This window comes from Hyperoodon ampullatus (genome assembly GCF_949752795.1).
Source record: "Hyperoodon ampullatus genome assembly, chromosome: 14".
Classification (NCBI taxonomy): domain Eukaryota; kingdom Metazoa; phylum Chordata; class Mammalia; order Artiodactyla; family Ziphiidae; genus Hyperoodon; species Hyperoodon ampullatus.
Window position 1 is genome coordinate 678,048 of NC_136927.1, and position 24,986 is coordinate 703,033.

General features: G+C 50.2%; 1 protein-coding gene across 1 annotated transcript in view; it reads left to right on the forward strand.

Moving 5' to 3' along the window:
- The window catches only part of SUN1 (Sad1 and UNC84 domain containing 1), a 52,815-nt gene that overhangs the window by 25,545 nt on the left and 2,284 nt on the right, over positions 1 to 24,986 (forward strand). The window contains exons 6-21 of the mRNA XM_079718817.1: positions 14 to 199; positions 5,873 to 6,070; positions 6,539 to 6,622; positions 6,875 to 6,985; positions 8,091 to 8,189; positions 8,726 to 8,819; positions 9,396 to 9,454; positions 9,604 to 9,749; positions 10,629 to 10,805; positions 13,807 to 13,893; positions 15,541 to 15,584; positions 17,059 to 17,194; positions 18,592 to 18,846; positions 19,583 to 19,667; positions 22,367 to 22,512; positions 24,547 to 24,714. Of these exons, the coding sequence (XP_079574943.1) occupies positions 14 to 199; positions 5,873 to 6,070; positions 6,539 to 6,622; positions 6,875 to 6,985; positions 8,091 to 8,189; positions 8,726 to 8,819; positions 9,396 to 9,454; positions 9,604 to 9,749; positions 10,629 to 10,805; positions 13,807 to 13,893; positions 15,541 to 15,584; positions 17,059 to 17,194; positions 18,592 to 18,846; positions 19,583 to 19,667; positions 22,367 to 22,512; positions 24,547 to 24,714 (2,075 nt within the window). The remainder of the gene's footprint in view (positions 1 to 13; positions 200 to 5,872; positions 6,071 to 6,538; positions 6,623 to 6,874; positions 6,986 to 8,090; positions 8,190 to 8,725; positions 8,820 to 9,395; positions 9,455 to 9,603; positions 9,750 to 10,628; positions 10,806 to 13,806; positions 13,894 to 15,540; positions 15,585 to 17,058; positions 17,195 to 18,591; positions 18,847 to 19,582; positions 19,668 to 22,366; positions 22,513 to 24,546; positions 24,715 to 24,986) is intronic.

A 24,986-nucleotide genomic window follows, 5' to 3' on the forward strand; every position in this document is an offset into this window, starting at 1 on the left:
TTGCAAACTTCAGGTGGGAATAAAGCTGCCATTCAGGGAAACGGCAATGTGGCCGCAGGGACCGTAGAAGCAGCAGGGAGCAACGGCTACACCTGCAGCGACTGCAGCCTCCTTGCCGAGCGCAAAGGCGCGCTCACCACGTACTCTGCTGCCCGTGGCCCGGCCTCAAGGATTTACTCGAGGGATAGGAGTCAAAAACGTAAGTCTTGCTCTTTTAAAAGTTAGAAAAAGAGTTAGCGTCCAAATATTAGATATTTCCTTTTCTTTTCATCAACCTTGTCTTATAGGCCTCAGTGTCTGCACTGTTTCTACTGTAGCCTCGAACTCAAAGTTATCCTTTAAAAGTTTAAGAGATGCACCAAAAGTTAGCTCTGTTCCTCCTCTCTCACCTTACATTGGATGTGGTTGGTCTTTTTGTACCTGGGAGTGTTTGGAATTCCATAAATTTGAACTTGGAGTAAGCAGGAGAAACCTCGTCCTGAACTGGACCTGTGGGCTGTGCGGTCACCTGCAGATGCTCCTTCTTTTCCTGGGAGCGCAGACTCCAGGCGCCCAGGGAGTCAGGGTGGGAGGCGGTGATGCTTGAGGCAGGGACGCGTTCTCTCTGGTCTCTGTTGTGGGTGAGAGTCTGTGACCGCAGGGGCAGCTTACCGGGAGTGTGCAGGTTCTGGGGGGCACGTGGCACACCAGCTTTGTTTGGGAGGGCGGCAGGCATGGTGGAAGGTCTTGCGGGGCAACCTTGGCCCTGCTGACCGGCAGAGGAGGCCCTTGGGACCCCGGTGCGCCTGCTTGAGCACAGAGGGCCCGGGCCTGGCCATGTTCCCAGCTCTGATCAACACCTGGGCCAGACTGAGTCGGCCTCGCTGCTGGGCCCCTGGGGAGAGCACAGCTACAGAGGCCCTTCTGGGGGCCATCGTGTGACTGATGTGCCCCTCCAGGCTTGGGGCTCCGCGACTGCTGTGATCACTGTTCGCCTTAAGGGAGCACATAGGGAGGCTGGGAGTCCTCGACTTGAAACATGCGTCGCCTTGTTTCCAAGCCCTTGGTACCTCGTCTGTTTAATCTGAGCACTGGAGTGCTTGGCAGAGCCAGAGGACATGCTCGGGCAGGTGGACAGGGTCTGGACAGGACAGTGCAGGAGGGCGGGGTGCTGTATGTCCACTCCCTGTGTTCCTGGCTGTGCCCTGCGCACGAGGGTGCCCAGTTCATACTTCTCAAATGATGATCTTGACATGAAGGATGGTACCTGGACTGACAGTTACTTCTATGTCGGCATCTCATCCTTGTGGCTAGACCTTCTGGTTCTGGCTGCTGTAGTGTTGCCGACCTCCTTAGCGTTCATAGAGCAAATGTGGGAACACGGTGAGGGAAAGGGGGTGGCAGAGCCGACATGGGGTTCCCTCTGTAACGGTGTCCGGGTCGTGCGGGTGCTGTGGAGACCAGCATCGCTGAGCACTCACTCTGCCCCAGGGCTCTGTACGCATGACCCCGCTGACCCTCACAGCAGCCCTGCTGGACGGTTGTCACCTTCATTGTACAGACTGGTAAACTGAGGTTCAGCCAGCTTCAGACACTTGCTGGTAAGTGATGGAGCTTGGACCTGGCCCCAGGCGTCTGGTCTGCAGGGCGCCCTCCCCGAGACGCCGTGTCCTCTGAGTGCTGTCCCAGGGCCGGGACTCCGCACCTGACATGCCGTGTATCGGGTTTTGAGGCTGCATTTTGAAGTGTGCCGTTGCTGAGTTGAGCGTAACTCCTTTCTCAGGGTAAAAGCACGTTCCACAAACGGTGCCTGGTGGAGTCGTGGTGCTCGCAGGTCGCCGCCTGTCTGTGGCCGTGTTTGCTGCTCTCTCCCAGCCACGTCTGCGTCACCAACAATGCAGCCACTTGTTCTGGCAGCGTGGAGGATGGTGGGCCTGAGCCCAGCTGTGTGGTTGCTGTGTCTTGAGAGGGAAGGTCAGCCGTGGTAGCTTTGGTGGCAGCTTCTGGAAACTCATCCCACTTCCTGCTTAAGTCGGTCTTGAGTATTTTGGCGGAGTAAACAAGTTACTATACTGTTATTTGCTTTGGGCTTCTATTCTGATCATGCCCCTTGCTCTTTTAGATTATAGCAGTGGTTTGTAGAGCCAATGCTAATTTATTACCTTTGAAAAAATTTGTTTCTAATTATTTGAGTAAAACATTTATCAAAGAACTTTTGAAAACCACAGAAGTGTGCAAGGAAGAAAATTAAAATCACCCGTAACCTACACCCAGAGGCTTTTCACTCTTACTGCATGGTTGAGGTTACACCGCATGGATTTGTTACATGGGCTTATTTACTCAAAACGTGGGTATCTCTTCACAGTCATAAGTTAACCCCCACCCCACATTTCCTTTCTTTTTGTTCTTTTTCTTATATTCTCACTGTGGAATCTTTAAACCTTTAAATTTATCTATTTATTTAATAGATGAATTAAGTCTCCCCTTGTCCCTCCCCAGTCCCTGTCTGGTTTCCCTTCTGGAGGGAGCTGCAGCTAATCCCGTTCATTGTGGGTTCTCCTGCCTTTTTAATGAGGTGAAAGTCATATAACATGAAATTAACCGACTATTTTAAAGTGTACAATCCACTGGTATTTCTCAGTGTTGTGTAAGCACCGCCTGAATTTTGCTTTCATGTTCCTACAGAAACATGGAGTGTGTTTTTGTCTTTACTTCAAATACATGGTTTTGCAACTTTTTTCATTTTAAATGGTAATTGCGATGAACTTCATTCTTTTTGATGCCTATCTAATATTGCATTTAGGGTTGTATCGAAATTTGTTTAGTCAGTGTCTAGGTGGACATTCAGGCTTTCTTGTTTGTACACTTTTAAAAGCAGTGTTTTCTTTGGGTGTATTTGTGTATGTGCACATATCTTCGGGGTAGGCAGGACAGAGGTAGCATAGGTACATTAAACATCATTCATCCCGCCTGAGCCATGTAGTTTCTGATTCTGAAACATTTTGAGGTTCAGGTTGAGTGCATTGTTGACAAAACGTGATTTTCTGGGCCACATCAGAAAGGCTTTAAAAGCCTTCCATGTGTTTTCCCTGGGACATCGAACAGTGCTCACCAAAGCAAGGTGCTGATAGGACGCATGCAGATGAACAGATTCAGTACTCCTGTGAGGATTGGCATCTGTGTGAGAAACCTGTAGGGGCTGGAGACCCGGCTCTGCCAAAAGGCGCTCCTACGTGGGCCAGTGCGCCTCGGGCCTCCCTGGCCCCTGGACTAACCGCACAGAGGGACCCAGGGAATTGGAATCTGAAAACACACACTTCTGTGTTTTTTCTCTTGCTTAAGGCAATGCTTGCGTCCCCCAGTAGAAGGTGTAAACTAACTTAGAAAAGATAGGTCTGAATGAATGAATGAATGAGTGAATGAAAAACCATTCCTTTGAAACTTTGTCAGTTGTCTTGGTTGCTTTGAGCAGAATTTTGCTAATTGAATCAGCCTCAGTCTTTAGAGAAGTAAGGACGGAAACGTCTGCTGCTTCCGGGAGAGGGACAGGCCAACTTGGCTGACTTCGGGGTCGGACGGCTGTGACTGCCGAGCAGCTAAAGCTGAAGTGGATGGCGTGACACGGCTGCGGCTCGGCCTCTGAGCTGAGCAGCTGAAATACTACTGACTGGCTTTAAGGAGGAGCAGCTCCGATGGAGCCCGTCCTCCTGAAGAAACCACAATTAGCAATGAAATCTATTTTAAAAAGTGTTCCACCCAGCAGCTTCTAAATCAATACTTATCACTGCTGAGAAAAGAAGATTTTATACAATTTCAGTTTAAATAGATTCTTCCAATTGACTTCCCAAAAGACTGACCAGGATTGCCCTCTCCCTATGGCCTCGTGAGGGTCCCCATTCCATGTACTCTTGCTAAATAAGTGTTTATATTTTTGTTCTTTTATTTGTTTTTTTTTGGTTTTGTTTTTGTTTGTTTGTTTGTTTTTGCATTATGCGGGCCTCTCACTGTTGGGGCCTCTCCTGTTGTGGAGCACAGGCTCCGGACGCACAGGCTCAGCGGCCATGGCTCACGGGCCCAGCCGCTCCGCGGCATGTGGGATCTTCCCAGACCGGGGCACGAACTTGTGTCCCCTGCATCGGTAGGCGGACTCTCAACCACTGCGCCACCAGGGAAGCCCTATTTTTGTTCTTTTAAAATGTTGCCGATTTGATGAATGAAAAATGGATTTTGGTGTCGCTGATTGTCAGTGAGACAGATCCTGCATTACCTCTTCATGAATTTTTCTGTTTTTGTCCGACCTCTGTATAAAGTTCACGCTGCGGTGTAAAACAAAGAGGAGTGTGAGTGGGGTAACACAGAGTTGGCCCTGACACTCGGGGGCTCCTGGCCCCAGGTTTACATTTGTTTTGGTTCAGGGCTCCAGTTCCCAGATAGTTTACTCCTTTATTCAGGCTGTCTGGTGGTTGCGGGGGAGAAGCTCTGATTTTATTTCTTCTGCAATCACTGCAGCTCAGACCTCTCCAGTCCCCGCTGGCCTCACGCATGTACCCTGAACTCAGGGAGCTGAGCTGGGGGTGAGTGGACAGGCTGGATATTTGTGCTTTTGGGCACGCCGGCGAGCAGCCCCGTCTGTAGGCTGTCCCATGGAGTCAGTGTGCAGGAACAAGCCTCATACTTCAGCTGCCACTCAGTGAAGAAACTTTTTTTTAAAACATCTTTATTGGAGTATAATTGCTTTACAACGTTGTGTTAGTTCCTGCCATATAACAAAGTGAATCAGTTATATGTATACATATATCCCTATATCCCCTCCCACCCTCCCTGTCCCAGTCCTTTAGGTGGTCACAAAGCACCGAGCTGATCTCCCTGTGTATGCGGCTGCTTCCCACGAGCTGTCTATTTTACGTTTGGTAGTGTAGGTATGTCCAAGCCACTCTCTCACTTTGTCCCAGCTTACCCTTCCCCCTCCCCATATCCTCAAGTCCATTCTCTACATCTGCATCTTTATTCCTGTCCTGTCCTGCCCCTAGGTTCACGAGAACCTTTTTTTTTTTCTTAGATTCCATATATGTGTTAGGATATGGTATTTGTTTTTCTCTTTCTGACTTACTTTACTCTGTATGACAGACTCTAGGTTCATCCACCTCACTACAAATAACTCAGTTTCTAGAAACTCTTTTTTAAGAATAAAAATTTCAAGCCACTGTGATTTGCAGACTGTCACCCTGCACATTGTAGGTTATAGAGGTCGCACTGTCTGTCCTGATGCTCCAGGTGCTGAGGAAAAGGAGCCGAGGATGGCCAGGCAACTTTGGCAAGACGTTCCATAGTTTACTGAGCCTCAGGTGGCCATGTCGGGTGTCTCTGTGTACCCTGCTGCACGTGCTGTAGGGGACGTCCTTGAAAGTGCTGCTTCTTGCTGACAGGCCTTCTCGATCGAGGCTGGGAACACAGTGGGATTGCTGGGCCAGAGGTCAGGAAAGAGAAGTCGTTTGCCAATTTCTAAAGATGGTAGCGTGTGTGTAAACAGCATTGGGGTGAAGTGACATCAGATTGGATGTTTTATGGAAGACGGCCTGTGGGAGAGATGTGGTGCTGCTGGCGCTCCAGGATGGGGCTGGTTTGCATCTTGGCCTGAGTGTGTGCCTCTGGTATCCATTTTAAAAAGTGGGTTCCAGGGAATTCCCTGGCCATCCAGTGGTTAAGACTCCACACTTTCACTGCCCGGGCTTATTAGGTTCAGCCCCTGGTTGGGGAACTAAGACCCTGCAAGCCGCGAGGCACAGCCGAAAAAAAAGTGGGTTCCACTTTGCCCGAAGTGAGTAATCGGGCTCTGACGTAGCAGGGAGCGCATGCTGCGGGAGGAGTAACTGTGTCCACGGTTTCTCACTAGGCCGCGCCGCTCGCTGCAGGGACAGCGTCTTGTCGCTGGTCACGCGCACCTGGGCGTCCTTCCCTTCGTTCTTAGTTCAGCTCTTCCAAGTGGCTTTAATGAAGCTCAATTATGAAACAGAAAATTACAAATTGAAAAGTTATGAATCAAAAGATCGCGAATCAAAAAGCTGTGAGTCAAAAAGCCATGAATCAAAAGGTATTTAAATACTTTCTTCCTCCTTTTTCCACCAAATAGAGCTTTTAAGGTGGAGAAAACGCTCTTTTCCCCACGTGGCGCTTCGCTCACGCCCTCTCCTCGCGTCGTTTGCGGCCTCTCTCTCTTGCGGCCTTGCTGTGCATCTCTCTCCCTGTTCTCTGTGCAGTTCTGGATGTTTCCTGGAAGTTGATCAGGATTTAAACATTAAATAAAAAGTTAATACACTCATCTTCTTATTCTTACGACCCTTTTTAAAGCAAAAAATTTATCTGACTGGCATTTAGAATGATGTTTCAAAAATGTTTGAAGCGGGCTCATCCCGTGTGGTGGTTGGGGCATGCCCCGGGCTGGCGGGACTTGATGATGTTTCCTGAGCAAGGCGGTTACCTCGCCCCCGGCCTACACCCCACCCCGGCCACTCTGTAGAGCCCCTGCCCCGGGCTCAGGCCCCTCTCACCTGTGTTGCAGCTCATTCCAGTCACTGTGAGAGGATGAATGTGACAGAGCCCCCCGGCGAGGACGGCCACCTCCGTGCAAACGGGGCGTCGCTGTGTAAGTATGGCTCGGCCGCACCTGTGCCATCCTATTAGGCCGTCCTGGGGCCCCACTGGTTAGGACGGGGCCAGGGCTCTTGCTGCCCCCCTTCACACCAGGAGCCTACAGCCACCAGGGGGCACTGGCTGGGATTTTGGTTTTTCATAATTGAGTTTCCTAGTTTTTTCAAACTGCCGTTGCTGCACACCATTGAGATTGACAGGGTTTGCCCGTTCATCTGTCCAATTAACTGCTTGTCCCACCCCACAGGCGATGACTGTAAGGGGAGGAAGCACCTGGAAACACACACCGCCACCTGCTCGCAGCCCTCACGGCCAGGAGGGCTGGCAGGGACCGTGGGGCTCGCCTTGTCCCATGCAGGTTGTCTCTCGCGCTTTTGTGTTTTGTTTCTATCGTGTTTTCGCAAATGCTCCTTGTTCATTGTTTCTTTGTGTTTGGAATTCAGGTGTTCAGTAAAAACAGGAAAATAATAACTGTCTTAAAATATGGAGAATATTGCTCTTGAAAAGCTTCTTTGTAAGTGTATTTAGTGTAAATTAAGCGTATGGGAAGTAACGTATTTGAGGTGAAGTGAACAGTTTAGAAGAAGCTATGTCCTGCATGGGGTACAGTCGGCCCGCGCCCGGGAAACGGGCCACGTCCTGAGCCTGTGCAGCCGGGGTGCTATGGAGAAATCCAGTTTGTACCTGTCAGTGTCTTGCCGAGGGGTGCCTTTATAGCAGCTTTTTTTAAAAGCTGAACTTCAAAATTTGTTGTCTCTTAACTGTTAATTAATAAACATAAAGCAATAGATTAAAAAAAAAATCCTCTTACACCATGTTTCTTTGCACTCAGCCGTGTTGGAATTGCTTAATGTTTTCAGGAGTCAACACGCAAATGCTGGTGTGGGTGTATTACTTCCAGCAGTCACTGTTAAAAAATGAAAACAGTTGATTTCACGAGCAGTTTTCTGCTTTATATAATGTGTGACGTTCGGTATAAAGTTAATTGTGTTGTATTTTGTCATCCAGTGGGACTACCAGTTATAATTCCAAAATACTTTTTCACCGGGCTGTAGGAAGATTTTCATCTTGCTGTTTGTGTAACCCTTGTCTCACCCAGAGCATGTTAACTGCTGGTGTCCATGGAATCTTACTTGCTTTAAACGGTTGCGCTGTCTTTCCAATACCCATTCTGCCAGCCAGCCCCCGCGGGTTTATAGGAAATGTCTGCATTTTGCATCCTATGTGTCGATAGGCAGAAGCGAGTGAAAACTGTTCAGACACAGAGCAGGGTTTTCATAAGTTAGCTTCAGCATGTTGCTTGGTCTTCAAGTAGTTGATTGTTTTTCTTGAGGAGAGACTCTTGACTGTCTGATGTGAGAGGATTTTGGTACAGTGCCACAAGGTGGGTGTCTCTTGCCGTGTCAGGACGGTGGGGCTGGTGTTTGAAGGTGCCCCTCCCGCCCACATCTTCTCCGGCACAGGTCACTTCTCGGTGCAGGCGCTGCGTGAGGTCGGAACCACGGGAGGGTTTGTGTCCAGGACGGTGTCAACGGTGCTGTGGTTGGCAGTGGCCGCTCCAGGTGGTTATTTTGGCTTTCCATGTTAGCGTTCGCTCCTAGGCTATTGGCAGTTAAGCACCTGCAGTAAACTGTTCACCTAACCAAGTAAACATTTCATTTTCGGTTTACATGCTTTGATCCTTGATGTAACGTGTTCCATCCTTTATTACTTAGAAATGCTAACATACTGTGCTTTTGGCTGCATGGCATTCATTGTTTCTCCAGTGTATTGGGCGCTGTTGTAAGTCTAGCTGCTTGGTTTTACTGTACTTGAGAACGCATGGGTTTGGTGTTTACTCTTTTGTATCTTGTCTTGTGTATGATATATTGCTTTGTGGCTTATTTACGTTCCTGTGTTTTGAGTTATGGATATTCCTGCTGTGATGACTAAGCATTGTCCTAATAGACTTCATCCCTAACTTCATCTTAATATACTTTCAAAGCATCTGTTAGTATATTTCCTTATGCTACTAGCTTGGCCTTCACAAAACCAGTCCATTAGGAGTTTGGTTTTCCTAAGAACATTTCCTTAGAATGTTTGGTGTTTTCTCTTTTAGGGAAGGCAGCATCTGAAGTATTCTGGTGGCTTGGGATTGGATGGTACCAGTTTGTTACTTTGGTTTCTTGGCTGAATGTGTTTCTTCTTACAAGGTAAGGAAACTGATATCATGTCAGCTTGGTATTTTAAAGAACTGATTTTGTGCTAATTTCATGGTATCATTTGATTTAATCATGTTATGTTTTGCAAAGTGCTTTCATATTCTTAATTTTTCAAACCACTCCTGTGAGAAAGGAAAGGCAGGTGTCATCCTTGAAGAAAACCGGAGTGTGCAGAGTTTAAGTGACGTGTCCAAGATTACGCAGCTGGGAGGGTGTGCTCGGGGCTAGACCTGGACCCTCTGGTGCACTTGCCCCAGCACCAGGTGGCCTCAGTGGGTCAATGACCAAGGTCCTTAAGTGCCCTCCTGTGCACCCAGCCCGGCGTGTTGGCAGTTACTGACCTGCTGGGTTGTTCACCTGGGCCTGGGAGACAGCACCGTGTGGCCAGGGTTTCCTTCAGGCAGCCACTTACCTTGTAGATAAAACTCACTGCGTTTCTCAGCCTGTGACTTCCACTTTAAATTAGGGAAGGGGTATTTTGTATAAAGTTATCTAGAGAGGTCATATAGAATGGTGAGCCCTGCCTTTTACTTTTTCCAAGTTAAATGTTTTTCTTTTTATTCCTAGGTGCCTTCAGAATATTTGCAAGTTTTTAATCTTGCTCATTCCACTATTACTTTTACTAGGTAAGTAAAATTTTACTTTGTTACCTAAGATGACTAATATGTACACATGCGTATATATGTAAATCAGTGAAAGAATTGAACACTTAAGTACACCTTTTGAAAAGCACTGTATGTACATGTGTATACAGTTGCTTTTTCTCTCCTTCAAGGTGCAAGTATTTCATTATGGGGCCAGGGTGATGTCCTTTCACTCCTGCCTGTGTTAAACTGGATGCACAGCCACAGAGCACAGAGGGCGGATGACCCCAGGACCACGCTCACACCCGACACTTCCCACCCGAACCAGCCCCTGCAGGTAATCAGTTAGGATGTGCTGTTCCCTGGCGTTGCCAATCTGTGTTCTCCAGCGTAAGTTTCCGTACTACTTGTAAACTACAAGGTAGTTCATTTGGGCACTCTGTTTTAGAAAATATTTTAAAACGTCAAATAAGCGTGTCTTACAGCTCCTTAAATGTTGCGAAACAATTCAAGTAATGCATACAGGCACACCTCAGAGATACTGCATGTTCAGCTCCAGTACCATACGAATTTTTTGGTTTCCTGGTGCACATAAAAGTTATCTTTACAGTGTACTATAGTCTGTTAAGTGTGCAATAGCATTATGTCTAAAAAAAAATAGTGTACAGACCTTTATTGAAAATACTTTATTGCTAAAAAATGCTAACCATCATCTGAGCCTTTAATGAGTTGTAATGTTTTTGCTGGTGGAGGGTTTGAAATATTTTGAGAATCACCGAAGTGTGACACAGACACACAAAACGAGCAGATGCTGTTGGGGAGATGCAAGGACAGACTCGCTGGACACAGGGTCCCCACAGGCCTTCACTTGTGAACAGTGCAGTGTCTGCGAAGTGCAGTAGAGCGAGGGGTGCCTGTATTTCAAGCAGTCTCATTATTTAGTTCATTTTCATTAAAAAAAAGAAAGTTTTCATTACTTTGGAAAATACAGAAAGCATAAAGAAGAAAATAAAAACCACCCATAGTCTGCCACGTAAAGGAAATCACTAATGACGAACATTTTCACGTCTTTTCCTTTGGGGGGGTGTGTGTGTGTTGCAGTTGACGTTTTCCTGTAATGCTCTGTTTCGTTGTTTCGACTTACCCTGTACTGTACTCTCCTTTGCCAGGTTGACCTTCTCATTTGTGTCACCTTTGGAACCTCTTACTGTTTCAGGTTGGCGATGAGGTTTTCCACTGGCATCGGATGAGTGAAGTGGAAAGGCAGGTGGCTGCATTGTCGGGACAGTGTCACAGCCACGACAAGAAGCTTGGAGAGTTGTCAACCTTGCTCCAGAAACTGCAGGCGCGGGTGGACCGGGCGGATGGCAGCAATGAGGGGGTGTCGCCCCCGGTGAGGGGCGTGGTGGGGGCAGCGTCTCAAGGGGGCTGGCGCTAGTGGGCGTGGGGCTCCCAGGTGATGCCACCGTGGAGTTCTCGGGTGTTGTGTTTTCCTTTTGGGGGCAAGGAATAGGAGGGCCCTGCAGTGAGAGGTGGCCGCATGGATGGCAGTGTGGGTTCCTGGCCTGCAGTGGCGGGGAGCTGCGGTAGGTGCCCCCAGAGGAGATGCCACGTCTGAGGCCAGGGTAGGGGGTGGGGTGCACCCTGGGAGCAGGCAGGGTTGGGGGAGGGGGTGGAGGCGTGTGGGTGACGCCCCAGAGTGAGGTCAGGCTGCGGCGGGACAGACGGGTGTCCCTAGCCTGCGTTTTAATTGGTGAATGGATTGAACACAATTCAATGGAATTTTTCTGGCACTGAACTGAAAAGCTCTAATTTGTGATTTAAAATATCTCAAGATCATGAAATAGTTAAGTAGCTACTATTCCTTATGAAACCGTAGGCCTGTATATATGTGTTTCATTTATTTGGTTCTCAAGGAAAGGCTTGTCAGTCCATTTTCCTCAAAACTGATGTTTATTTTCTTAAGTTCCACAATGATTTAATTTAGGTATTTTGGATTGAAATCTTTAAAATAGGCATTGCCCCTTGTCTCCACAAATGCTTTCCCCTCATCCTGTTTTCTCAGCAAAGAGCCCACTACCCACCCAACTGTTCGCACTCCAACCAGAGGGGACCCTCCACCCCTGATCATGCATGTCTTGTCGGCCTGCAGACCCCTCCGGGCTCCCTGTGGCCCCACTGTGCTCTCGAGCAGCCTGGCTCTGCCTGGCTTCGCCGGAGCCTGCCTCCGCTTGTCTCGGGGTGGGTGCCCCTTGCCGGCTGTTTCCTGACTGGGCTCAGTGTTCCCACCCTCCTGCTCACCTGTCCCAGCATCAGCGTGCGCCCCTGTTTGTAGCTGTTGCTGGCTTAATCCACTGTGTTCTCACACCTGTTGGGGGCAGAATGTGTGAATCTTCTCGATTCTGGTCGGGTCCCTGTAACGTGCTGACAGGCACTGGTTCCCAAAGTTACTAGGCGTGTTCCACCTTCTCTGCATGGCCCCTGGGTGCCTGCTTGGGGTTCTCACATCCAAAGGCCACCTGGCGTCCTGCGTTGATTCCTCACTAGTTGCTTATTTTTGGCTTCTCAGCTGTAGAACTGAGATGATTTCAGTGAGATCCAGTTAACACCGTTATGAGCTTTCTGTTCCATTTTTTTTTTTCTTTTTTTTGTGCGGTACGCGGGCCTCTCACTGTTGTGGCCTCTCCCGTTGCGGAGCACAGGCTCCGGACGCACAGGCTCAGCGGCCATGGCTCACGGGTCCAGCTGCTCCGTGGCATGTGGGATCTTCCTGGACCGGGGCACAAACCCGCGTCCCCTGCATCGGCAGGTGGACTCTCAACCACTGCGCCACCAGGGAAGCCCTGTTCCTTATTTTAAAATGAGATTCGAGATGTGATGAGCTGAGTGCAGATTTAGCTCATCCTTCCCACGCTGCCCTCCACCACTTACCCCTATTCAGGTATGATTGTGACGGTGACCCTGGCAGATTGAAGCTTGGTTCTGCGGCTGCCACACACTGGTGGTCAGTGCGCTGACTACCTGTTATCCTTCCCTGAGCGGCTGGCACAGGTTTATCCCATGTGTGTCTCCAGGAGAGTGGGCTGCCTGCTGCATGTGGCTGTGCGAGTTTAAAGTAATTGACACTTAGGGACTTCCCTGGCGGTCTGGTGGTTAGGACTCGGCGCTTTCACTGCCGTGGCCCGGGTTCAATCCCTGGTCCGGGAACTAAGATCCCACAAGCCACGAGGCACGGCCCCCACACACACACAAAAAAATTAACGCTAAGTAACATTTAGCTTCTCTTTCAGTTGCCCCAGCCACACATCAGGTGCTCCGGGGCACATGTGGCTGTCGTGCTGGGCAGAGGCCATCCCGCTGTGCCCAGGGCCAGCGGGCTGTACAGTAGGAGACCCGGCCTGACCTTGAGGACGTGCAGCCGAGCCCAGCGGCTGACCCTCCCGCACCCCGGTGCCCTGGGGTCACCCTCCCAGCTGCCCTTCATCCCTCAGCTTTGCTTCACCTGATTTGTCATCTTATATTTTTATAAGTCATTGTGGTTATATTTTGGAACAAGATGGGGTATAAATGAGTGAATGAAACTCCTGTAATAAGAGTATATAATGACTTCCTGTTTTTCTTTCTGACTGGATTTTAGTTCAGAATGTGCAGGTGTTCTTTGCTGGTGGTGTTGTCTCCTGTATGGATGTCCTTTGATTATATAACTGGCAGAGGTTTTTCTAGACCTTCCCAGGGAGTGTATCTGATAACCTTACTACAGATTTACCTTCTAAGAATTGCTGAAGAAATGGGTGGGAATGTGCTGGACAAAGACTGTTTTCAAAGTTACTTATGTTGAGAAAGCATTATTCTCTCTCTGGCTGCTGTGCTGATCACTTATGTCCCTGAGCCGGGGAGGAACTTGCCTGCTTGGCCGCATGATCTGAGCTTTCATCCCCTGATCAGCACTGTTCTGAGGGCTCTAGCACCGGTTCTGATGACCATTGAGATGTCACACATTTTATACGAATATGAAAGATCAAGAGGGAGTGTGAGTGGGTCCTTGGTGGTTGTGGTGTAAGTCTCTGGGTACAGCGGGTGCCTAGGGAGTGTGTGTTGAATGAATGGTAATTGCTCTGCTGTCCATGCAGGTGTTTTTGGTAATTACCAGTCTTCTTAACGAATATTCTCCTGTGACTAGAAAAGCTGTTTGTGCCTTTTATCTTAGGGAAGGTTTCAGAGGCGGAGATGAGGATGTCGCTGAGGTCGCCCCCATGGGATGCTGTGCCCAGCTGGGACCACAGTCTCTGGCTGTTGTTGTGCTGTGTAGAAACAGCGCGGCCTGACTGGCCAGGTTTGGGCTTATTTGTTGCTTAACTTTCTCTACCACTTGTTCATTCATTTTCCTTTTCAAGACCGACTACATGACTCTCCGCCAAGAACATGAATTGCGCCTCTCCAGCCTGGAAGATATTCTTGGAAAACTGACAGAAAGATCTGAGGTATTCATGCTCTTGACCTTTCACTCGCAGCCCCAGCACCGTGACTTCCTTGATAAGCGTCAGCTGCAGTTACTGTGCTCACAGCCCCCAGCCTTTAAAGTGCTTCTTTTAGGGTGTTTGCTGCTATCCTTTATAAAACGAAAGGGAAATATTTCTTTTTTTTTAATTAAAAATTTTTTTTCTATTTATTTATTTTTGGCTGCGTTGGGTCTTCGTTGCTGCGCGCAGGCTTTCTGTAGCTGCAGTGAGCAGGGGCTACTCTTCGTTGCGGTGCGCGGGCTTCTCACTGCAGTGGCTTCTCTTGCTGTGGAGCATGGGCTCTAGGCATGCGGGCTCAGTAGTTGTGGCTCACGGGCTCTAGAGCGCAGGCTCAGTAGTTGTGGCACACGGGCTTAGTTGCTCCGCGGCATGTGGGATCTTCCCGGACCAGGGCTCAAACCCATGTGCCCTGCATTGGCAGGCAGATTCTTAACCACTGCGCCACCAGAGAAGTCCCCATTGTGTTGCTTTAATGTTTTGTAAGTGTGTCCAGCTCACTGGCTCCCAGGTGGGGGCAGTTCTCCTCGCTGTCACCCAGCCTCCACAGGGTGACAGTGTCTGTGGACAGGGGAGTGAAGGTTCACCCTGAACCTTCTGACAGGGGATTTTCTGGTCAGAAAGTCTAGTCTTGTCAGGTGTTGGGCAGGCAGAGGGAGGAGACAGGCACCTGCATGGACATGGACGAGGACTGGGGGCGCTGAGGGGGTGGCCTGGATCCCCTGATGGGCCTCAGGGGAGATGCACAGCCCTCGGGAGCTCAGGACTGGCCGCTGTGTTGCTGACGGTGTCACAGGGGAGCAGTTGAGTCCATCCGTTGCTTAGATGTTTCCAGGGCGCCTGAGGAGGACGCGTGCCTCCGTGAGGGAGCTGGCCTTGGTCCTGTCCATGTCGCCGCCTCTGTCGAGTTACGGCCTACGTGGCCGCTGGGCCTCGGCTCGCGTGGGGCGGTGGGCGCCCGTGCCTGTGAACAGGCCATGTTAATAAGTCGTGCCTTTGTGTGTGAGTCTGCCGTCCTCCTCCTTGTCCTGCCACATTGAAAGCACTTACCAGAGGTGGTGGTGGTGGCGGCGGCATCTGGCTTCCTGGCCTGCATCCTGGTTACAGGAGCTGCTTTTTTTTTTTTTTTTTTGCGGTACGCGGGCCTCTCACTGTTGTGGCGTCTCCCGTTGTGGAGCACAGGCTCCGGACGCGCAGGCTCAGCGGCCATGGCTCACGGGCCCAGCCACTCCGCGGCATGTGGGATCTTCCCGGACCGGGGCACGAACCCATGTCCCCTGCATCGGCAGGCGGACTCTCAACCACTGCGCCACCAGGGAAGCCCCGGGAGCTGCTTATTTCGAAAATCCATCAAGCTGCTTTTTTGTATGACCTGTGCACCTCTCTAAGTATACGTTGTGTGTCGTCTTTTAAAAAGTCTGCTTTGGAAAGTAAACATCCCTCACCTGCCTGTCAACAGGCAGGTCTGGGCTTTAAATTAAGGGGGAAAAAATCCTAGATAAATATGTGTATTTTTATTTCTGTTTATATGTATATAGTCAAGTATATGATTTTATGGAAAGTTGCTATGTAACTTGTGTATTTAAACGGATTGTTTCTCCTACATTTTAGGCCATCCAGAAGGAATTAGAACAGACTGCACTCAGAACAGTCAGGTAGGATAAATCCAGATAAATTCCTCTCCTGTCTTCTGTTCTGTGCTCCTCTCTGTCACGTGGGGCTGTGCCGTCCTTAGCAAGGGGCACTGTTTGCACCTGGGATGAGTGGGCTGTGCTGCTGGTAACAGTCCCAACTGTTGTCTTTCTGGGAGACCCTTCAGGGCACCTGAGGACGGAGGAGGGGTCGGGGAGCTTGTTGCCATCCACCTCCACGCAGCACCAAAGACAGCGGGGCCCCCAGCTTTGCTCTGGGGAGACTCCCTGCCCGGAGGTGCCGGGGGGGTCCTCAGGGCGCGAGGAACGGGCCGTGAGTTCATGGCACAGCGTGGAGTGGGCTTCCTGCCTGGACCTCTGCTGGCTCTGCGGGCATCACAGTTCAACCCTGATCCCCCGCTCGGCAGCCCCTCGAGGGGGCCAGACGCACGCCTTCTGAGCTGCGAGGCTCTCACCAAGCCTGGGCCTCCTCTGAGCCCTTTCTTTGTTGCTAAACAGCCCTGGTCCCTCAGCAGTTTCAAGGGGGTGGCGTTTGGTCACTCGTAGCCTGGTTGCTTTTCTTCCGCACGTTTGTCAGCTTCCCTGAAGTCCCCTGGCAGCATGGAGCTTCTTCCTGTCTCAGAGCCGCTCACTGTGTTCACACCCTTGGTTTTGTCACCTGGGTTCTCTCCGCCCCATTGTCTGAATAGGACACTGTTACCCTTTTGTTACTCCAGCCACTCCACTCACCCTTGGGAGAGAGCAGATGACGAGCTTTAACCTCTCGTCTTCCCGCTCTAGCTCCTGTGTGTTTCTGTGGGTCCTATCTTGTGATTTGAGACCTCAACCACCCTCATCTCAGGATGGGTATGAGTGTTAGCACACTTTTAACTTTCCTTTAGAGCCTTTACATATCAAAACACCTTTTGACTGAAGTCATGTGGCTCCTGCAATGTTTACCCCAGAGTGCACTCTTCTGAGATATGAACTGTTGGTACCTCAACAACTATAACTACCTATAAACAACTATAAATATAATATTGTAATATTTCATAATGTACAATACCTACATTAAAATAGAATTGTTAAAACCCTGAGCCATATGTTTTTAGTTTTCTCTTCCAGTAGCATGAAAAATTCATATTTAATTTTATAGTGATTATCAGTAAACACTGTCACATCTCTGAAGTCTTTTTCAGAATTTTAAGGCGATAGGTACAGGTTTAAATATTAAATAGTATATGAGAGCCCCCACCAGCACCCAGAGGAGCATAACCGCTGCTCATGGCAAGCTTGGCCCCCGCCTGGGCAGGTGTGCGTGTCTGTGCGTGTGCGGACCTTGAGGTGGGAACAGCCTCCGGGGCCTTGGCTTGAAACTTGTGTGCTGCTGAGGCACAGGGTGGTGTGTTCACAGCTGACCTGCACGGGGAACACGGGCGTTTCTCCTGCACGTGCTCTTGGCAGGACTGACCTGTCCTGTTGTCACCCCCCACCGCAGCAGAGCCGACGAGGAGCCGCGCCTCCTTGCCGTGGCCCGGCATCTGGAGCAGGAGCTGGGGCGCCTGAAAGCAGACTTGTCCGGGTGGCAGCGGTTGGGGGCCAGCCAGGAGGAGGTGGACGCAGCATCTGAAAGAGTAGGTGTCCTCAGCTTTACGTTTTGTTTTATCATGGAAGATAAAAACACTCGAGTTGATATCTTTATTAAGTTAATTTAAACTTTCTTGAAAAATTTTGTTTTACTATATTTGAAGTTTTTAACCATCTTGAATAGAATAATTAAAAATTCAGCTCCCCTCGAATTCCCGTCTCTCCAGTGACACGAGATGTCTTTCCTTCCTTTACACACGCATGGCCATGGACTCACCTTTACTGGGGGCAGGGCCGGTTGTATATCTTCTCACCAAAGTAGAGTCACGCTGCGGTTTCGTATCACATCCTCACGTCACCGACATTGCTTCAGGCCTCTGTATCCATGTGCAGAAGAAGAAATCTAGACATTTATAGCTACGTGAAAATGAAAACACGGACATTGGAGTGGCCCAGGTCATCCTAAGTCAAAGGCGGACGGTTGGTGGGGAGGAGGTCTCGCAGGCCCAGGGGGACAGTTTGCGGTGCAGGAAGCTGCTGAGGCCGATGGGGCAGCGCAGCAGAGATGCGGCCCAGCCCGGCAGGCAGCCCGTCTCCCTGAATGGGTTTGCAGGTCACGTGAATGACTGCTCCTCAGTCCTCAGGATGGCGAGGTGGTGACAGTCTCCTCCGGGGCTGGCTCGGGACACAGGTGTCCTCATGGCTGGGGGACTGTGAATGCCTGCAGCCTTTTGGGGGGAAGATTTTGAGATGGTCACAGGTCACAGAGACACACAGTCTTTGAGACAAGCAGCCACGCTCTTGGGACTCTGGGTGCAGAGGTGAAAGCGCCAGCGCAGGGGCCACGGAAGAGTGTGTGCAGTGTTGTGACAGTAGCGCTGAGGTGGCCCAAGTGCCCGCGTCAGAGCAGCGGCTGACCTGTACGGTGGAACATTCCAGAGCCTGCAAGTGAGGAGGTCGATGTGCTCGCTTTGTCACAATGCTGTGCTTTTCCTGGTGCTTCTGCCCCGTCTTCCACTCTCTGTGGAGCAAGGAGAGGAGCTTATACACATAGTGGTGTGTGTGCAGAAGTAACGCACTTGGATGCTTCCAGCCTGCGTAAAGTTACATTTTCAGTTGTGTGTGTGACTGTTTCCTTCTCAGACTGAGTTTGAAGACGAGGCGCCCTGTCATCTGCACCTCACCTGGGGCAGGGCCCCTCTCCTGCTGTCCCCAGGGCACCTAGGCTGTGCTCTCTCCTCTATCCCTGTTCCCCTGAATGTATTTCAGCATCTTTGGAGGGTTCCTAAGTTTCGTATGAAGGGAAAAAACCGTGTCAGGTTTCCATTATGGATTTTGAACTGCTGTGTGATCTTTCCAGGGTATCTAAGGTGACAGAGTGAAGAGTTGAAACGATTTAGCTACAACAGTAGATTCATGTTATATTCACCAATGATTTTACTAGGTGGACGCCCAAGTCAGAGAAACTCTCAGACTCATGTTCTCCGGAGATCAGCACGAATCTTCTCTCGAGTGGCTGCTCCAGAAACTGTCTGCTCAATTTGTAAATAAGGATAACTTGCAGATTTTATTACGAGATTTAGAGCTGCAGATACTGAAGAACATTACCCACTACATTTCTGTGACAAAACAGATGCCAACTTCTGAAACTGTAGTATCTGCTGTGAATGGAGCGGGCGTTTCTGGAATAACAGAAGCGGTAAGTAGACGATGAGAATTGTTTAAAATTCACATGGTAGTGAAACTGATCATCTAGGTATTAAGCTAGGAGATGTTTAAATTTATTTATTTATTATATATGTATGTATGTATTTATGTATTTAGCTAGCTAGCTGCGCCTGGTCTTAGTTGCAGCACACGGGATCTTTAGTTGCGGCATGTGGGATCTAGTTCGCTGACCAGGGATCAAACCCAGGCCCCCTGCATTGGGAGTGTGGAGTCTTCCCCACTGGACCACCAGGGAAGTCCCAAGCTAGCAGATTTTGTTTTGTTCTACGAATGGTCTTCTAGGGATGTGATTATGATATAAAAAGTGCTTAGCACCATGCAGGGTGCTGGGATCGGTAAGCTTCAGCTGTTGTTGTTATCAAACTACTTCTTAGGAGTACTTTATACTTGATTAATCTTTTTGTCCCAAAGACTTGGTCTCCCTGGGTGGCCACATACCTTCTGGAATTACACAAAAATTTCCCATAATACGGCCCCAAGTTACCATCTCTAACACTAGTCCTTGCTTTGTCCACTTTTTATGGCACTGGGGGTTCCGGCTCTGAGACTTTCTTGCCCGTGTCTGAGCCGGGGTCCCCGCAGTTGAGAGCAGGACTGAAGTTTGGGATTGCTGAGACAGCCCCCGTGCCCGTTGTCCCCAAATAGAGTTAACTGAAAACATGTCCTTCATTTCTGGGGTCGCCTCCGTGTGTGCCTTCACTGCCCAGCAAGCGCGTGCCATCGTGAACAGCGCCCTGAGGCTGTACTCCCAGGACAAGACTGGCATGGTGGACTTCGCCCTGGAGTCCGGGGGTGAGTGCCAGACCCCTGACCCAAAAGTGCTACTGACAGCGGGAGGCCACTCAAGAGGCTGTTACCTGCCCCACACCCAACAGTAGGGAGCTTGTTAGGACTTTCAGAGACCTGAGAAAAGAGCATTATTTTAGGCGAGCCCCTAGTGTTCTGCCTCAGAGCACAGCCAGGTTCCCCCAGGAGCTCTGGTGGCTGTGCTTGCAGCTCACGCGTCAGCTGTGGGTGTGAGCCTGTGAGATGACGCACATCTGCAAAGTCTCAGTTTGGAGGCATTTCAGTAGCTTTTAGGTTTTTCTGGCCATATGAGAGTTTACCACCACAGAAATTATTGATTATTCACTTATGATCTTGTGTGTTGTAAAGTGTGTGTGTTTTTTTAAGTATAGAAGTCCAGTAAAAAGAAACTGACCCTAGAGCAGCATGGATCAAGCTGAATGAACAGAGAGAAGGATGGGGGTGCTATTCTGATTCCTCAAGGAAGTGGTCCGTTGAGTCTGGAAGTGCTGCGTGGACATGGCACAGGCCCTGGACCAGGTGTATTGGATAAACCACACTTGGTTTAGTGAAGCATTGTGTCCGTGGAGTTCTGTCACCATCCCTCGGTGGCGTCCAGGACAGCACACCCGGATCACACATGGGAACACATCTGTGAAAATGGGAATGACGTCATGTCAGTTCAGGGAGCATTTTGCCACCATACGTGTTAGAGAAAATCTTGGTTTTCTAAATTTTTAAAACTTAGGAATTGCAGATGAGGGCTGGTTGACTAATACGGTCTCTCGGAGGAAAGGAGGTTCTTGATGACACTTCAGTAATCAAGGGAGAGGGCCTGTGGGAGGGGTGGGGACGTCAGCCCACACTGAGAGTCAGTCACCTGCCCCAGCCGTTCAGGGTACCAGGCGATGGGGCTCAGAGCAGCCTCACAGGAGCTGCGGCCCGTCCCTATCGCTCACCCTCTCACGGGGGCTGAACAACAGTGCGGGAGGCTGCTGTTCCTGGCGGACACCGCCAAGTGCTTCCAGCGTCAGAAGTCAGTAAGGCTGCTAACTGCTCTTTGTGTATATTTTGTTTAGAATGACTGTTTTAGAATATTAAGTGATTTTAGTTTTGTGTTTTGAAATTCAGTGATTTCTGAAGAAATCATTTTCGCAATTCAGAGACATCAAATGATGACTTAACAGTTCAGTGGGACCAGTAGTTGTCATTTTTTCTTAGAGGCATAATGAGTCCTCACAGGTTGGCATGTTATTAATTCAGAATTCTGATAATCCTGACAAGGCTGAACTGAACGTTCTGTTACTGAACAAAACATATATTGGCTCTTTTTAAGTGAAAAAACTGAGTCACTGTATTTAAGAAGACACTTTTTTAGAATGAGAATAAGATATTTTAAAAAGAATTCAGTGGTTCAGAAGTTTGGACCTGCTGATCAGCTATGTCAAAATCACATTGTTTGCTTGTTTAAAATTCCCTCCCATCCAGTCCCCTCCCCCGTTATCAGGTGAGAAGCTCTAAAAGGGGCCTGCGGCTGTGTTTGCAGGTGTTCTGAGGGGTTGTGATGTGCAGCCAGCTTAGGGACTGTTGGCTCTTAGAATACAGACTGCTCAGGACTTTTTAGTTTTATTACTCACTTATTTGTTTTTCTTTTTAATTTATTTTAGTTGATGTTTCTTCCCACACCAAGTTGTTTTGGCCTGCTTTGGCACCAACATCCTGTCTGTCCTATTTCCTGTTGAGGGGCAAAGTGGACTTTTTTTTTTTTAACACTCTTTTTATTATTATTATTGAGGTATAATTCACATAACAAACTTCACCATTTTCAAGTGTACAGTTTCATGGCTTTTAGTATATTTATTATGTTGTACAACAGTCACCACTATCTAATTCCAGGACATTTCTTTTTTTTTTTTTTAATTTATTTAATTTATTTATTTTTGGCTGCATTGGGTCTTCGTTGCTGCGCACGGGCTTTCTCTAGTTGCGGCGAGTGGGGGCTACTCTTTGTTGCAGTGCACGGGCTTCTCATTGCGGTGGCTTCTCTTGTTGCGGAGCACGGGCCCTAGGCGCGTGGGCTTCAGTAGTTGTGGCACGCGGGCTCAGTAGCTGTGGCTCACGGGCTCTAGAGCGCAGGCTCAGCAGTTGTGGCTCACGGGCTTAGTTGTTCCGCGGCATGTGGGACCTTCCCAGACCAGGGTTTGACCCCGTGTCCCCTGCATTGGAAGGCAGATTCTTAACCACTGTGCCACCAAAGAAGCCCCAGGACATTTCTGTTTATTTCCAAATAGAAACCCTGTCCTTGTTAGAAACTTCCTATTACCCCAGCAATTTGTAATTGTCATAATATTTTATCACTTTGGCCTATTAAGTAGGTCCTCTGAAAACCTGACAGGTAACACTGGTGCCTGGTTGAATTCATTATTCTTTATTTTAAAACGTGAACAAAAGTTCACTCAGAGTCGCTGTCCCTATAGTGGCAGGCGGGGAGCCCAGTATTTTATTGTCTTTGGTTGGCGGTAGGGACTGTGTGTCCTAAAGCAGTTGTGAACTGTTGACACTGAATTTGGAAAAAGTAAAATTAAGAGTGGAGCTGATCTTCAAGTAGAAGATTCTTTATATGAGTTAGAAACGTAAGAATTTTTAGAACATTTCAGATAAATCTCTACAGGTGGGTAGTGATATTGCTTCCGAAACAGGATAAGATGCTGAGACACATTTCAACTCTGCTGTAGGTGGGAGCATCTTGAGTACCCGCTGCTCTGAGACGTATGAGACCAGGACCGCACTCATCAGCCTGTTCGGCGTCCCGCTCTGGTACTTCTCCCAGTCTCCCCGCGTGGCCATCCAGGTGAGCAGGTGTGCGGGTCGAGGCCTCCAGCACAGTCATGGTGCCGGCTGAGACCGTTTTAGGGGTGTGCTTGTTTACCTTCTTGTTGAGGTGTAAGCTGGAGCGTGCGGACCCTCAGTCTACAGCTCAGGGGATCTGCATCAAGCGGACACGTCTGTGGACCCAGGAGCACAGTCCCAGCACTTCTAGGTCCCCTATTGCCCCCTCTCACCTCAAAGGTGACTTCCGATGCCATCTGTTGGTTCTGCTTGTGTTTGATTGGTGCAGGCGAGGCCGCCTATCCTGTCCTGTGTCTGGCTTCACCCATTTCTCTGGGGTGTCGCTCACCGTCAGAGCTGGAGCGCCTTCCACGAGGAGGTCGTGTGTCGCGCTTCCTCGGCGTTTCAGGAGGTGGAACGGGTGGAGACGCGCAGGTGCCGTCAGGAGGATGCCCTCTCCCTCTGCACGTCACACCCACGGCTGCTCGGGACCAGAGGGCCCTGTCCTCCGGTGCCTTCTGCAGAGGCGCTGGGCGCCCTGCTGCTGCAGGGCCTCCCTTTACCGCCCGGGCTATGCCCACGCAGGACTGAGGGACAGAGAGCGGCAGCGCTCAGAGTCATCCACCGGACCTCGGTGCTAACGCTGAGGACAGTTTTTGAAGGAAGTTCCAGTAAATCCCTCTGTGTGAACCATGCACACAGTAGCCGTCTCTCACTTAAAAAGCACAAATCCGATCTCAGAGTCGGGAGTTGAGTTGAGCATCCAGTCAGGGTCAGTGAACCTCACGTTTTGGGTCCTCCAGTCCCATCCTAGTGGCCGTCTTGTCCTTGGGGGCTGCCCGGCTTGGCTTTTGTCGTCTGAGCTGCTTGGACTGACCCCGTCGCCCTTGGCCCCAAGCTGCAGGGCTGTCCCAGAGGTCGAAGGGCTCCAGAGTCTCGACGTTCCACAGCAGGTCCACAGCCTTGTCCCTGGGCTGCAGGTTGGGTCTGGAGCTTAGGTCGCGGCCGGTACCTAGGTGCTGGGTGGATGTGAAGGGGCAAGTGGAGGCGGGCCTGCTGGGAACATCCTCTCAGGAGAACCGCATGGCTCCCTGGATGGGAGAGTTGAGACTGAGGGACTGTGAGTCATAGGTGAGGGGCTGCTCACAGGAAGCCAGTCTGCAGAGGATCCAGGACTGGCCCCTCCGCTGCGGCTCAGATCCAGGCCTGTCTGAGAGGGCACAGCCTGGCTCACCCCAGAGGAGCCTGGCAGCCTCTGCGGGCGGGAGGGCTGTGCCAAGGGCCCGAGCCCCTCATGCAGGTGGGCAGCGGCGTGTTTGGAGGGGCAGGAGACGCACGCATGGCATCGGGATGAACGGGGAGTGGGGGCCCACATCGTCCTGGCCTCTGAAGACACACGGCTCCACCGACTTGACCAAGCCCTGGCGTGGGCTTGTGGCTCCTCTGTTGCTGTTAAAAGTGCTGTCACGATGAGTGTGCGCCGCCTCTGCATCTTGTGCCTGTGCCCACACGCACTCGGCTGGAGGTGGCTCTCCAGTCAGTCAGAGGGTAGCCGCATACGCCGATGCTTGGGCTTTTGCCCAGTGCTGCTTCCCTCGGCGATGGTGTCAGTGTGCAAGAGTGCGCGTCCTCACAGCGTGCACAGCAGATTTTGTTCGGTTCAGGGTTATTGGCAATCTGTGAGATGAGACATGGTGGCACCACGTCATTTAAATTCGTAATTTCTTGTTTTCTGTAGGGCAGCGCATCTTTTCCTGTCTGAGGACCGCCGAGAGTTGTGTTTCTCTGAGATGTGTGTGCCGCCCTTTCTCTTTAAGGTTCTGGCTGACTCAGCACTTGCCTCACACTGCACACAGTGGCCCTTTGGGATTAAGTCACAAACGCCTTGCCTCACTTCGTCTTTTGATGTTGCTCACAACCATTTCTTACTAGGAAAAATTCCATTCCCGCCCCCCCGCCCGATGTTAACCAGTTTTTTCTCTTACTGCTCCTGTTTTTCGAGTGGTTAAGAGCTTGTTCAGGTATTGGGTTCTAGTGTTTATTGCCTTTTCCCCAGCCTGACGTCTATCCAGGCAACTGCTGGGCGTTCCGAGGCTCCCAGGGGTTCCTCGTGGTGAGGCTGTCGATGAAGATCCACCCGACCGCCTTCGCCCTGGAGCACATACCAAAGACCCTGTCGCCCACGGGGAACATCACCAGCGCCCCCAAGGACTTCGCGGTCTACGTGAGTGCACCCAGTCCCGGGGCAGCCCCTCCTCACCCCGTCTGGGAATCTCCTGGAGACGAGCCCTGCGAAGGCTGGGGACTTGAGTATATTACCGGTGTCGCTGTCCTCCCCTCTGCCCACTGACCTCTGAGTAGCCAATAAATGTGGAGGGAGACGTTCCAGGGCTTCCCCAGGGAGTGAGGCTTGGGGCGCAGGGGGACGACAACAACCCGGCTGTGGGAGGACTGGCCTCTCATCTGCTCGGCCGTAAAGTCTGTTCTGACAACACC